This window comes from Copidosoma floridanum, unplaced genomic scaffold (assembly GCF_036245765.1).
Source record: "Copidosoma floridanum isolate Cflo_tuat_1 unplaced genomic scaffold, Cflo_Japanese_pri ptg000006l, whole genome shotgun sequence".
NCBI classification, from domain to species: domain Eukaryota; kingdom Metazoa; phylum Arthropoda; class Insecta; order Hymenoptera; family Encyrtidae; genus Copidosoma; species Copidosoma floridanum.
Genome location: NW_028321883.1, coordinates 3,266,802 through 3,280,565, shown reverse-complemented (window position 1 = coordinate 3,280,565; position 13,764 = coordinate 3,266,802). Strand labels below are relative to the sequence as shown.

Genomic DNA, 13,764 nt, shown 5'->3' with positions numbered 1-13,764 from the left:
GTTATCGTTTATGTTAAAATCCATTCACAATCATTGTGGTTCGTTAAACTAGAGTGGGATTCTTCAGTGCCTAAGAAAATATCGAATAATTGGATACATTGGTTGTCAGAAATTCAGAAGTTGAATGACGTTAAGGTACCTAGGTGGAATCAATTCACCTCTAAAATCCAACTGATCGAAATGCATGGTTACACTGACGCGTCAAAGGCTGCTTATTCCGCTGTTTCATATACCCACATTGTTCAAGGAGAGCAAATTAGTGTATCATTCCAGCAATCCAAAACAAGAGTAGCTCCATTAAAGGTTGTTAGTATCCCACGTCTTGAGCTTTGCACCGCACATCTATTATCTAAACTCACAAGTCATTTCAAGAAAAATCCGAAGTTACGTGTCAATTCCATACATTTATTGTCAGATTCGAGAGATGTGTTACATTGGATAAGTGCTCAGCCATCTAAATGACCTGCATTTATAGTTTATCGATGTAGTTATATTCTTCAGCTAGTCCCTAACGCTATTTGGCACCATGTATCGGGCAAGCTCAACCCAGCTGACATTGCTTTTTGTAATGCACTGCCATGGCAGTTACTAAAGTATCCTTCCTGGTTTCGTAGCCCTGATGTCCTTCATGAACTCAATCCTGAGCTTCATGCGTTCAGAGTAGATTCAGGATCATGTTATGTCTCAGCTAGCGAGTTTCCCCCTACTTCGAGCCACCAACAGACTTTGTGCCCTAATACTTGGAATTTGTTTTATAGATATTCTAGTTAACATAAACTTCTGCGAATAACAGCATATTATTTTCGATTTTTTTACAAGTTATTAGATCGTATTCGTACTACCTCTCAGTTACTGTTCCTTAAACTGTTTCTCACTATAATCTTACTATTACCACTTCCAAGCTTGTAAATGCAAAGTTATTTATCATTTATTAGCATCAAATTATACATTTTCAATCAGAATTAAAGTTGTTAAGCGATACTACTACTAAAATAGCCACTGACTCTACTCAGAGAAAAATCATAAGTCTACCGTTTTTTAAATCCTTGCTTAAACTCGAGCCATTCCTCAAGGATCGATTCTCATCGGAAGCTATCTCAAATCATCTCACCAGGTTGGTTATCGAATACGCTCATAGACTAATTCTTCACGGTGGTCTTCAGCTGACCCTTAGCACTTGTCGTGGCGAATATTGGATTATTAGGGGACCACAAAGTGTTCGTTCTTTTATTATCAAATGTGTCACTTGTAAACGCTATTCTACTCCAACTTTGAATCAGATAATGGCAGATTTATCTAGTGTTAGAGTTAGACCTACTCCAGCCTTTCAGCACACTGGCATAGATTATGCTGGACCATTACCTGTTAGTTTGTGTAAATCCAAGGGTAAGGGTACTATAAAAGGGTATAAGGTCGTGTTCATCTGTATGAGTACTCGAGCTATTTATTTGGAAATAGTTGAAGATTATAGCGTTGAAGGATTTAATGCATCTTTTCAACGATTCATTGCTAGGGGAGGGAATTCTTCAGATTTGTATAGTGATAGAGGAACTAATTTCATTGGTGCTGACCTCGAGCTGAGACGCCGATGGGTCGAGCTTTGCAATTCTTCAGAGTTTGTAAAATAATTGTTAATCTTAAAGACCAATTGGCATTTTAACGCTCCAGCTCTTCCTAACTTCTAAAAAGTTTGGGAAGCAGCCGTGAATTCCACCAAAGGATAATTGAAAAGGGTAATAGGTAATCAAGTTTTAACATTTGTAGCATATTCGACCTTATTGTGTAAAATAGATGTTTGTTTGAATTCTCGTCCAATTTCTCCTTTGACCGACTTTGACCCATCAGATCTAGAGTGCTTAACTGTTGCTGACTTACTCAACTTAAAACCAGTTACAATGCTACCTGAATTTTATTTGTTAAATATAAGAGTTTCCTGTATGCAGCGTTGAAAGCTCATCACTCAAGTGTCTCAGAGCTTTTGGCGTCATTGGTCTCAGGATTATTTAACATCTTTGCAACAAAAAAATAAATGGGTTGTCCCTTAGAGATCATTTCGAGTAGGTAATGTGCTAATTATTAACTCTGAAAACTCCTCTTCTAGTTGTTGGCCACTAGTCAGAGTGTTGGAGGTATTTCCTGGTTCAGATTGTAGGGTGCAGGTTGTTAAAGTTAAAACTTCTAACACTTGTCTTACTTGACCAATTACTAAGTTGATTGTGTTAACTTGTGAAGATGGGTTAGATTCTTAAATTCAAGTGGTATAGCGAAAGTTGCGTTTCACGATGTATCTTAGTTAGGATTTAAATTTTTTTTTTGCTTCTCCACCCATCGAAGCAAAGGTGGGGGACTGTTTAATATTGAAGTTGAAATTTGGCCCGATTACTGATGAATTTTTATTGGTCAGTGCATGTACTTATTCGAGTACGCCGATCGTCACTCCTTTAACCAATCATCACAATTTGAACAGAGAGAGCAGTGGCTCTGTGCGAGAACGACGCGAGCGAGACCAATCCGCCTCCGATCGCTGAGCCCCTCCACACGTCTTAATCGAGCGTTCTATTGTAGTAACTTGAGTCTCGCCACCTCACAATAATTTATTGTAAACTTGCTTCCACGTTAAAGCACTCAGTAATTTCTAACTATTGTTTGTTATTAATCGAGATGGTTATAAGTTCTAAAATAGTGACTATGTTGAAAAGAAGTAAATTGAATTGTATTAGAATACAGAAAACTGTAATTTTCTTCAAGTGCATCTAATTCTAGTATCTTATTTCTTGATAATTGATCACGAATCTTTTTAATTTGCCCCGTTCCCAAACAAACGTTATATAAAAATCAGGTTATAAAAAAATAATTAACAATCATTTTGACAAAGTACAATGCCGCTACCTATGAAAAAAAAGAAAAAATTTTTTTTAATTATTTTGCTGTTGCAGTTTGATCCGATCAATTTGTTGACTGAAAACATTGTTTTTCTGCTTCTGCTAACGATAAGGCCTGGTATTATAAAAAGCAAAGAAGAGATACCTGTAAAACCCTACGACAACATGCTTTTCGTAAATAATTCAGATATATATTGTGAGTACACTACCGAAGTCAGACTAATTTGCATCGAATGGCACGTTACTATTACGTTAGATTGTCGTAGTATTGAAGACTAAACTGAACTATACTATGAACAACTAGATACTGTGTTCGAACGGTGTACTAGAATACTAAAATCAAAAATGCAAGAACTCAATACCTAGATACACGTTAAGTAATATGATTCGTTCAACAAAATCAACATATGAGGATTTAAAACTATTTTTTGCACCTGAAACACTAATACGTAGTAAAGAAACAAACTCCAACCATATAGTAAAATTTATCCCTATCCACATGAAAATGAGACGAGCATTACTAGAATTCGTGGGGTGGATTTCGAAAACACTATTTGGATCTATAGATGAGGATTACCAAGATACAATAAATACAGATATAAATAATCTTCATAACCCTACATAAATAATGTCATATTTAGAAGCAAAATACTTAATGCACACAATTTTATTTAACAACTGGATACCTACACTGCTATGTGATGGAAGAAGGAGTGTAAAATGATTGATAAATTATTTTCTTAACAAAAAGAAAAAAAAGGGAATTTACATCTAAAACAATATTATAATGATTCGTCTTATCAACTCGCGTTAATTCTCGATCAATCTGTAGTTGCCGCTAGGAAGAGGGCTGTTACATCCCGAGTTGATACAAACGAATCATATTATAAGTAAAAACGCAATTCATCTGTAAAATTCATACAAGACGTATTGTATATTACAGTAAGCTTATGTGACAAGTGAAGCTCATACGTCATTTATGTGCGCGCGTGTGTGTGTTAGCTTTCAGGTAAATGTTTCATAATATGCTGACATATAATACGGCCAGCTTTATTGTAAGAATACATGTAAGTATTAAAATTGTACGTAACATGTTTGTTCCGGATAGATCGAGCTTATATTTTTAAAGTGAAATATGTGAAAGTTTGTCTGTCATGTATGTGTAGTAAAATAAAAAAAATGTTTTCAAATAAAAATTATGAGCGTTGTCATGTTAAAAAGATGTTGTTGATTTTGGTTAAAGAAACGTTCAGTTTTTCCACCAACTTCAATGACTCTGAGTCACATTTTGTTTGGCAGCAATAAATATCCTTAGAATTCGGTAATTTCCCAAAGATTTTTCTTTCTTTGCACAAAGTTAATTTTGTCAGCTACATTTTTGTGCCGAAACCCAGGACTTATAGTTGTATCGGGAATTGGCGTAAGAAAAAACATGGGAAAAAGAAAGCAAGTGGCTCCAGAGAATACTTCAAGAACACAGCACTGCAGCAACAATGACAGCAGCAACTGCAGCAGTGACCATAACAGCGAAATCAGCAGTATCGTCGGTACAGAGGACAAGACACCGCCACCGACTTTTACATGATCTTGTGCACCATATCGTGTGCCATCACCTCGTCACTCTAACCCTGCTGCACGGCAGTGCATTCGCGCATGCCGTTTCCTCGTCGTCCTGATCCTGTTACGCGGCAGTGCATTCGCGCACGACGTCTCCTCGTCGTTCTGATCCTATTAAGTGACAGTGCATTCGCGAACGCCGTGTCTTCTTCGTACAGTCCTGTAAAGCGGCAGAGCGTTCGCGCATGCTGTCTGTTCTTCATCCTGATCCTGTTAAGCGTCGTCCACCTCCTTATTTTCCTGATTTTCTGAGCAACTGTGCGCTTGTGCATGTTGCGTTCTTTTCCAGCAAGTAATATACCTGCAGCTGCATTCAGATCGTACACACGACGTTATTCGTCTTTATTGTGTGAAAGTATAACAGTGGGACAAGCGTGCGAGTAACATCGTTACTCGACTATGTAAAGGTGCAATGTATTGTACTGCATCTCCTACGTCATTAAGTTACATATCGATTACATAAATACTTTTATTAATGCAACTTTTAAAAAAAATGTCCTGCTACCGTCATGTTTTGAATATTTATAATAGAATTAGAGTACTGTATACATTGTGATCTTCAGTAGGTGCATTTGATTCAAACGAATATGTAAATTTAAACTGATTGTCTATGATCATGAATCAGATTTGCTTTAAATATGATAGTCTCGTCAGCCATGTCACTGACTGGTGATCCAACATGAACATGGTTGATAAACGCATGGCAGGAGAGGCCGGGCCAGTCAGTGGTCACGTGATACAGGATACTGGGTTCGCGACAGCAGGCAAGCGCACCTCAATCAGTGAAGGATCCAGACATCTATTCTGGGATCGACCCAGATCAGATCCAGACAGAGATGCGCTTATCGAGCAGTGAAGGTGTGAGAGTGCTGGTAAGACGAAGCCTATCGTAAGGGAGGTTGAGATTTCTTTGGCGGGAAGCCGTATTAGTTAATCTCATGTGAACAAAGTCCTTTCTTGTAGATTTAGCAAAGCAGTTATGGATATTTTCTAAACCTTAAAGTTTACCTGTTATTTGATTATTTCTTGTTGTTGATTCAGTATAGTTAGAACAAACGTTTGTCGTAAGGTGGAGATTTTTTAGGACATTAAATGAAATATTTTGAAAGGATATGAGTTTGAAATGCATGTTTTTGTAGTATAAATGTGATACGATTGTGACAAATTTAGTATTGACAAAAGAATATGTTTGTTTTTTTTTTTGTAGCTTTGACGAATCATAGTCAGAATCTTCCAAAACTTCTATTATCACTATGTTCTAGAGCTATCTCAATTTAAGCGCATACACGGACATTTAATAGCCAATAGCCATGCTCTTTGTACTTACATTGTACCTGCAGCTTGTTGCTGCTGTGGCGAGTCAGTTCGCCTCGCACACCACTGTGGTCTCTGAACTGTATTCACGTGTCTCACAATATAACTCTTAATTACAACACAAGCGAGTGTACTAACCTGGCCTTATATAAAGTGCGAGATTATTATTTTAACGATTTGTAAGCAAAGCGAGTTATTTTTTGTTACTTTTTGAATAAAAGGTTTATTGTTAAATGAGTGTGCTGTGCGATTTAATAAAGCCTTTCATCTCATCTCAGCTTTACCTCTCATATCTGGCCGAGATAGTAAAAAAAAAAATGCAGTCTAACAAGCTCGAGTTAATTTCAAATCCAATTCTCGAGCCAGATTGTGAGAGGTAGGAGTGAGAGCGGTATTTTGTAAATCTCGTGTGATAAAGCACGTGGCTATTTTTCGGCCATCTTGACCTTCTTGATGTTTCTTCACGGGCTTGAGGCGGACGTGGTCAGCACGCCGGTGCGTTGTCTGGACGCACACTTACACCTATTTTCTCTTGCTTTTATAATGCTCCGTGACGTGAGGATGAGCTGCTCTACAACAAGAAATCTTGTCACTGTGGCTTGCCCTATAAGCCATTGTTGCCAGCACTTCTGCTTCGGTCTGCCATTTTAATTGCTGGTTGCAGCGATCTGAGCCTCTGATTGCTCCTGCAAAGTGTTCGATGTCTTGCTTGCTGCTGCAGGCCTACAGAGGCCTCAATACCACTGCTGTGTGCTCACTCTGTGGGCTACTTCTTCTGTTGCGTGCTGCTGCAGGCTGATCCAGTCCTTGTCACCACTGCTGTATACCCGCTCTGGGGGCCGCTACTTCTCCTGCGTGTCAATAATTGCAGTTAGTTTCCTTAATACAGGTGCAGTTTATGCTAGTTATTGGAGTTGAAGTAACTGGTTTATATATTAAATGTAAGTGAGAGATTTTTAATGTATCGTTGTACATGTTTACTGATTAAATAACGCGCGTCTTTAAATATTGAGATCTCTTACAACGTTTAGTAGTTGACTAACTCAGGTTCACTTTCAGTAGGTCAGATTTGCTTTTTTTAAATAATTGCAGTCTTTTTTGCCTAATTCAATCATACAATTACAATTGATTCTCTTTATGAAAAGCAAACCAAGTTAAGCTAAGAAATTAAAAATGCCTTTTCCAACTTCAAAAACTTAGTCAAACTAAAATGACCAGGAGGCAAGCTAAGGCTAAACTTCAACAGCTTCAAGAGACCTTTGAAAATTTTATATTCAATCATTAGCATATAATGAATTTATTCCCTTTGTTTACGTTTATTTCAAGGAGTTATTTAATAAGGTAGAGAATATTTTCTATTCAGTTCAGGGTGACTTTGAGGATTTTCTGATGTCTTTAATAGATCAAGATAATCATAGTCCAGTCCCTAAGCCTCAAGTAAATCCAGGTTCTTTCCAGAGTTTCTCGTCATAGCCTTTAATTGACCTGCCTTATTTCGACAGTGACTGTGCAAGTTGGGAAAATTTTCAGCGATCGTTCATAGGAAACCAGAACTACCCACTATTATAAAATATGAGCACTTTAGGGCACACTTAAGGAGTGAGGATTTAGTTAAGAATATTCCCTTGTCTGGAGAAAGTTATAATACTGTTCAGGATACCATTAATCGGTACTACTATAATAAACTTTGGCTGTTAAGCACATATACTTCAACTATTTTAAATTGTCAGGCAATGAAGGGTAATACTTGTCCAGAATTGAAACGGATTTCTAAGGAGATTTTGAGTTCGTTTGATTCTTTTATATTATTAGAGAGGAATGTAGATAATGTCGACTTATTTATTGCCTTAGTAGTTGATAAATTTGATTATCAAACTAACAAGGATTGGCAAAAAATGTTAGGCAGCACTTGTGACCCACCATCGTTAACGCAACTCAGGAACTTTATTATTCTCAGATTATAACTATGAAATCGTTTTCAGCCAAACCTTCAAATAAACCTGTAAATAAACCTGTAAATATTCGTTAAGATACTCAAGTAAAAAATGCATCTAGCCAAAAGCCAAATTTTGGCCTCTCTTCACATCAGACCACTGTTGTACCTTCTCCCAATATGTGTTAATTCTGTAAGCAAGAGCAGTTTATTGACTTGTGACTTATCAAAGCATAGAATTGGAATAACAAGTGAAATTTCTGGAAGCATCTTCGTCTCTGTGCTAATTCTTTTATGGTTCATAGAAACTTCGAGTGTACTGCTAGTACTAGATGTTGTCATTGTGGTCAGAAGCATCATACGATTATGCATAGAGAGAATAAAAATTTTTCATTTAATAAACAATCCACGGCTATAAATAATGTCACTAAACATTCTACTGGAAATAACCCAATACCATGTTTAACGGAGTCTAGTATTAGTGTACAATCTTGTAGTAGTAATAAGGTCATTTTATCCAAGGTCTTTCTAGCTACGGCTCGTATATTTGTATATGCTGCTGATGGCTCTGAACTCTTGGTAAGAGCTTTGATAGATCAATGTTCTCAGAGTTGCCTTATTACCAAGTCACACTGTGATCTGCTTCAGTTGAAGCCAAGATCTGTAAATACGACGTTGACAGGAGTGGATGGAGTCGTCATCAACAAGTCTGTAATCTTTTGATTAAGTCCTCGTTTCGAGTCGAATTTCAAAGATTCCGTTAATGCCTTGATTATGCCTAAAATTTCTTCTTACCAGCCACTAGTAGGTAGTTCTCTTGCAAAATCGAACTGTGGCAAGGACTTAATCTTGGCTGACCCAGAGTTTTGTAATTTTGACAATATCGATGTATTACTGGACGCTTCAGTTCATGCTATTATAATTGGATAAGAAGTTCTTTAACTTTCTCCCAATCATCCCATTGCATCAGAGTCACAAATTGGTTGGATCCTTCCTGGTCAAATACCCTTTACTTCTAGATCTGATTGGAATTCAGTGGTGATAGTTAGTGTTGAAGATAATCAACTTAACGAGTTGGTTCAAAAATTTTGGTTGGTAGAAGAGCCTTTAATGTCTCGACCACTATTAAGTAAATATAAGTGAGACTGTGAAAAATTCTCCATTGACACTCATTCTAGAGAGGCTGATGGCAAATATGTTGTTGGGCTTTCTTTCAAAATTCACCCTGATACTCATCCTCAAATTCTGGAACAGTCATATAAGTCTGCCCTATCAATATTTCATTAGTTAGAAAATAAGTTTGTTAAAGATGAATCTCTATTTAATACCTACACAGCATGTATGACTGAATTTTTGACTCTGAATCACATGAGTAAGTTACCCGTCGATCAAAAAGTAACTTGGTATTCACCCCACAATGGAGTATTTAAAGACAACAATCTGCGTGTTGTATTCAATGGATCAGTTTCTCAGAGCTCTTGTGTATCGCCTTATTTTCTGTTGTATTCTGGAGAAAATTTACTTCTTAGTTTATTTTACATTGTAGTAAAATGGAGATTTTACCAGTTTGTTTTTACTGCTGACATTAAAAAAATGGTTCGACAGATTCTGGTAAAATCAGAAAACGGAAAGTTATAAGCGATTTTATGGAGACCCAGTCCAACATTACCGGTTCAAACTCATGTCTTAAACACTGTAACTTATGGCTTAAAAAGTTCTTCGTACTTAACTACTCATGTTTTAAGACAGCTGGAATTCATTTGAAGGTGCTAAGGCAAAACGCCTACAACTTATCGAACTATGCGAATCAGGCCAATTTCCACATGAAATGTGGTCTGTCAACTCGAGTAAGTTACTTACTGATCTTCCAGTTGAACGGTTAACTAATATACGAAAGTACCTAAATGATGAAAACTGTCTTAGTTCTAGGTCTACACTGGAACCCAGGTAGTGATGAATTTAGGTTTCATATCTCCCACCATAATAGCCCTTCTAATCGCTGGACCAAGAGGGCCTTGTTGGCTCCACTTTCAAAGTTTTTTGAACCCTTAGATGGCTGGTTTTAACTATAATCTGTGTCTCAATTCTTTTTCAGTTCTTGTGGTTACTTCAAATATCTTAGGATGATGTTTTACCATCAGACTTAGTCAAGATCTGGACTTGCTGGCTAGAGGAAACTCCTTTATGGAATTAGGTCCATATTCCTAGATAAAACAAATTTTCGCTTTAATTTGATGCTCTCAAGATTCATAGTTATTCCAATGGTTAAAAAAATGCGTACGCGGCATCTGTTTACTAGCCCGTCGTTCGGAAAGTTGAAGTTTATATTTATGTGCAACTGGCTAAGACCCAAGTGGCTCCCGTTAAAACCTTAAGTATCCCAAGGCTTCAGTTATGTGCTAAGGAATTGCTTTCTTCATTAGTCAAACATTTCGTTAACATTTACTCATTGCAGAATAAACCTGGGCATTTATGGTCTGATTCAAGGAATGTGCTCTTTTGGCTTAATGGAATTTCGTCTAAGTAACCAACCTTTGTAGTCAATAGGTCCTCCAAAATTCATGAGGCTACTCCATATACAAAGTGCCATTACCTTACTACCAAAACAGAATCCAGTAGATGTGGTTTCAAAAAGAATCTTGCCCAGCCAGCTGCTTACCCAAGAATTGTGGTTTTATAGCCTACAAATTCTTCACAAGCTACACCCTAGTTATCCAAAATTCACAATCCAGATGATTGAACCACCTTTTATAAATACAAATATTACTAAGTCTCTTGAAAATAGTTTGGTGAATCTTCTAAATGATACTGAGTCTTTTCATGTAACTTTATTGAAACACAGCTCTTACTGGAGCAAGTTCTGTGAACAACAGAATATTGGCTTCGTTTTGCATACCATTGCCTTCACCAAATTAAACAAAAAACCTTAGATTCATCTTTAGCTGCAAATCTCAGGTCCCTTTTACGGCAATTCTGCAGTTTATAGGCTCTACTATCTTTCTGGAAGTAGATTGAGCTAAACTAACGCTTTTAGAGCTTGATTGTGCATGACTGTGTTTCATTTATTTACATCAACAGTGTCATTTTTCCGCTGAAATCAAGGTTATAGCTCAGAATCAAGATTGATCTCTGAAAGATAGTTTACCACTACCTAAATTTAGTCGTTTACTCGGTCTAATGCTATTTCTTACGTACGGCCTAATACGAGTTGGTGGAAGATTGAGTAAGGCTTTACTTGATTGTAGTGCTCAATACCCTTTAATTCTTGCAGATAAGGACCAGCTCACATTCTTACATATTGATTATCACATTCCACCAAATTATTGGATTGTTTGTGGTAAACAAGTCGCCAAATCAGAGCTCGCTTACTGTATCCCTTCCAAAGGGTATCGTTTCAAGACTCAGACTCAGTTAATGAGTGACCTGCCCAACTTCTGTACAATCACCTGTCAACCCTTCCAAAGAACTGGTATAGATTATGCAGGACTTTTTCCTATATACTTGTCAAGGCATAAGGGTAGAGGTACCTTTAAGGGATATATTGTTATTTTTGTCTGCATGACTACTCATTCAGTGCATCTCGAGCTTGTTGAAGATTATTCTACCAAGGCTTTTCTTGCTGCCTTTTATAGGTTCATTTTAAGACCTAATTATTTCACTGATTTGTTCAGTGATGGAGGCACAAATTTCAGGGTGCTGATGCTGAATTAAAGAGAATGATATTAGAACGTAGTGGTTACCCTAACTTTGCCCATGAGTTGACTGAGGTAGGTACGCGATAGCACTTCAATCCTGCATCTGCTCCGCACTTTGGAGGTATATGGGAGTCGGCAGTTAAATCAGCAAAGTATCACCTAAAACGTGTAGAAGGAGAGCAGATCTTAACAGTAGTTAAGTTTTCTACTTTATTATGTTGGATAGAGGCATGTCTCAACTCTGGGCCTTTAGCACGTCTCAACGACGATGCCTCTAAGCTTAATCCTCTTACATCCGCCAATTTTTTGATTATAAGGCCCTCCTTTATTATTCCGGAGCCTGTTATCTCTTCAGAAAAATTTCGCCACTGAAGCGTTGAAAGTTAGCGACTCAATTTTTCCAAGTCTTGTGGAAAAGGTGGTCCCTTGAAAATCTTACCACCTTACAGAAACGTAGCAAATGGTTGACTCCTCAGCGCTCCATACAATCTGACAACCTTGTACTCTTGCTGAGAGCTGTTAAAGTCTTCAAGGATGCCAAGTCCCTTGTCAGAGTCACCCAAATTAAAACAGCTAATTCTAATTTTGTTAAGCCTATACATAAATTAATTTTGCTGCGTACCGAGACTAAACTTAAGTCAGGACAGTTAAATAATTAGGTTAAACTTTTCTTTATTTTACATTTTCTTTTAAATTTAATTTTTACACTTATTTTTTCTTGCGTGAACTTAGAATCATTGAGCAATTAACTTGTGATTAATTTTCATTTTTTCAAATTATTGTTAACGCTCGTCTTGATAGGGTACACCTCGCTATGGTCTTTGTACTGTATTCACGTGTCTCGCAATATAATTCTTACTTACAATACAAGTGAGTGTACTGACCTGGCCTAATAAAAAGTGCGTGATTATTATTTTAACGATTTGTAAGCAAAGGGAGTTCTTTTTTGTTTCTTATTAAATATAAGGTTTATTATTAAAGGTGTGTGTTGTGCAATGTAATTAAGCCTTTTATCTCATCTCCACTTTACCACTCCTATCTGGCCGAGATAGTAATAAGAAAAATATAGTCCAACAAGCTCGAGTCTATTTTGAACAAGATTAGTACACTATAATTTTATAGACCATGCTACACTACACTAAATATCACAGTATCGCTGCACAATTCCTACACATCAATATAGCAGCACGGCCATCAGCAGTCAGTCCAAAGAAAACAGTCTTTCTAGTGGGAACGAGAACCTTCCTCTAAAGCATGGTTTCCTTAGGCAGTCACGAATCTCTCCAGGCAGCCTGTTTTACAGCTGCACAGCACGGACGCAAAAAGAGTCCTTATAAAAATCGATCCTCGCCCAAATAACAAGGAGATCCGTAGACGGGGTCCTTTTAGATCCAACAGCGTTGCAGGATCGATAGCAAAAACTCTCTAACAGGTATCACGGCTTTTCAGTACTCAAAATGGAACCGAGCAGAATAATACACATGTAGTCTTGACGCACATTGTAAAGCATAAGCCGAAGTCACTAGTATATTGGTGTAATGTGCTCGTGCCTTTTAAAATCCGTGGCAAAACTGATTACAACATTCATGCTTCACCGCATCTTAACACACAACTCAGATGACAGGCTAAGAAACAAGCCAGCACCATAATCATAGTATGGAAATACAACCAACTTGATAAGTATGAGACAGACTTCTGGCACTAAGGAATTACAACATCTGCGAAGCCGAGAGTGAGCAGCATAGCTTTTTCTTGAGGTCTCGATTGTTTGCTGCAACCAGCTAAGAGTGCAGTCCAAGGTAACTCCAAGAATCTTGACAGTGTCACATAATGAAATATGAAGAGAGAAGATTAGTGGGCCAAGAATACTCTCCTGTGAAACTCCTGAACTACGGGAAAAAGGCCGCGATCTTTTACTTCTCTTGCTCAAGATCATCTGCCGTCGGCCAGCAAGGTAAAAAGTGATCTTCGCACAAGATGAATCAGAGAATCCCATTCTCTGAAGTTTTTCTGGTACAAGGTTGATGTTCACGCAATCAAAGACTTCTGTAAAGAAGTCCACAGTAACCAGCAGGGTCACATGTTGATAATCAGTTGCTTCACATATGTCATCTATTATACGAATAAGAGCAGTGTGGGTACTATGGTGTTTTCTAAAGCCTGATTGGAATGAATCTAACAAATCAACATGAATATTACATTCGATTATCAGCTTCGCAGCCACTGTCTCAAGGATTTTCGAGGCAGCAGGAAGTAGGCTATTGGCTTCAGATGGTCAATCTTAGTCGGCAGTTTGCTTTTAAGCTCTGGGCAAAGCAGAGCC

The 13,764-nt window shown here is 37.5% G+C and overlaps 1 protein-coding gene across 1 annotated transcript; it reads left to right on the top strand.

Moving 5' to 3' along the window:
* Nucleotides 1-1,283: 1,283 nt before the first annotated feature.
* Nucleotides 1,284-1,628, top strand: LOC149375497 (uncharacterized). Its single transcript, XM_089598519.1, has one exon. The coding sequence runs from the start codon at nt 1,284-1,286 to the stop codon at nt 1,626-1,628; it is 345 nt and encodes a 114-aa protein (XP_089454645.1).
* Nucleotides 1,629-13,764: the final 12,136 nt, after the last annotated feature.

What these genes read in the sequence shown, in the direction of transcription:
- LOC149375497 (XM_089598519.1), top strand. Translation starts at nt 1,284, where the DNA reads ATGGCAGATTTATCTAGTGTTAGAGTTAGACCTACTCCAGCCTTTCAG.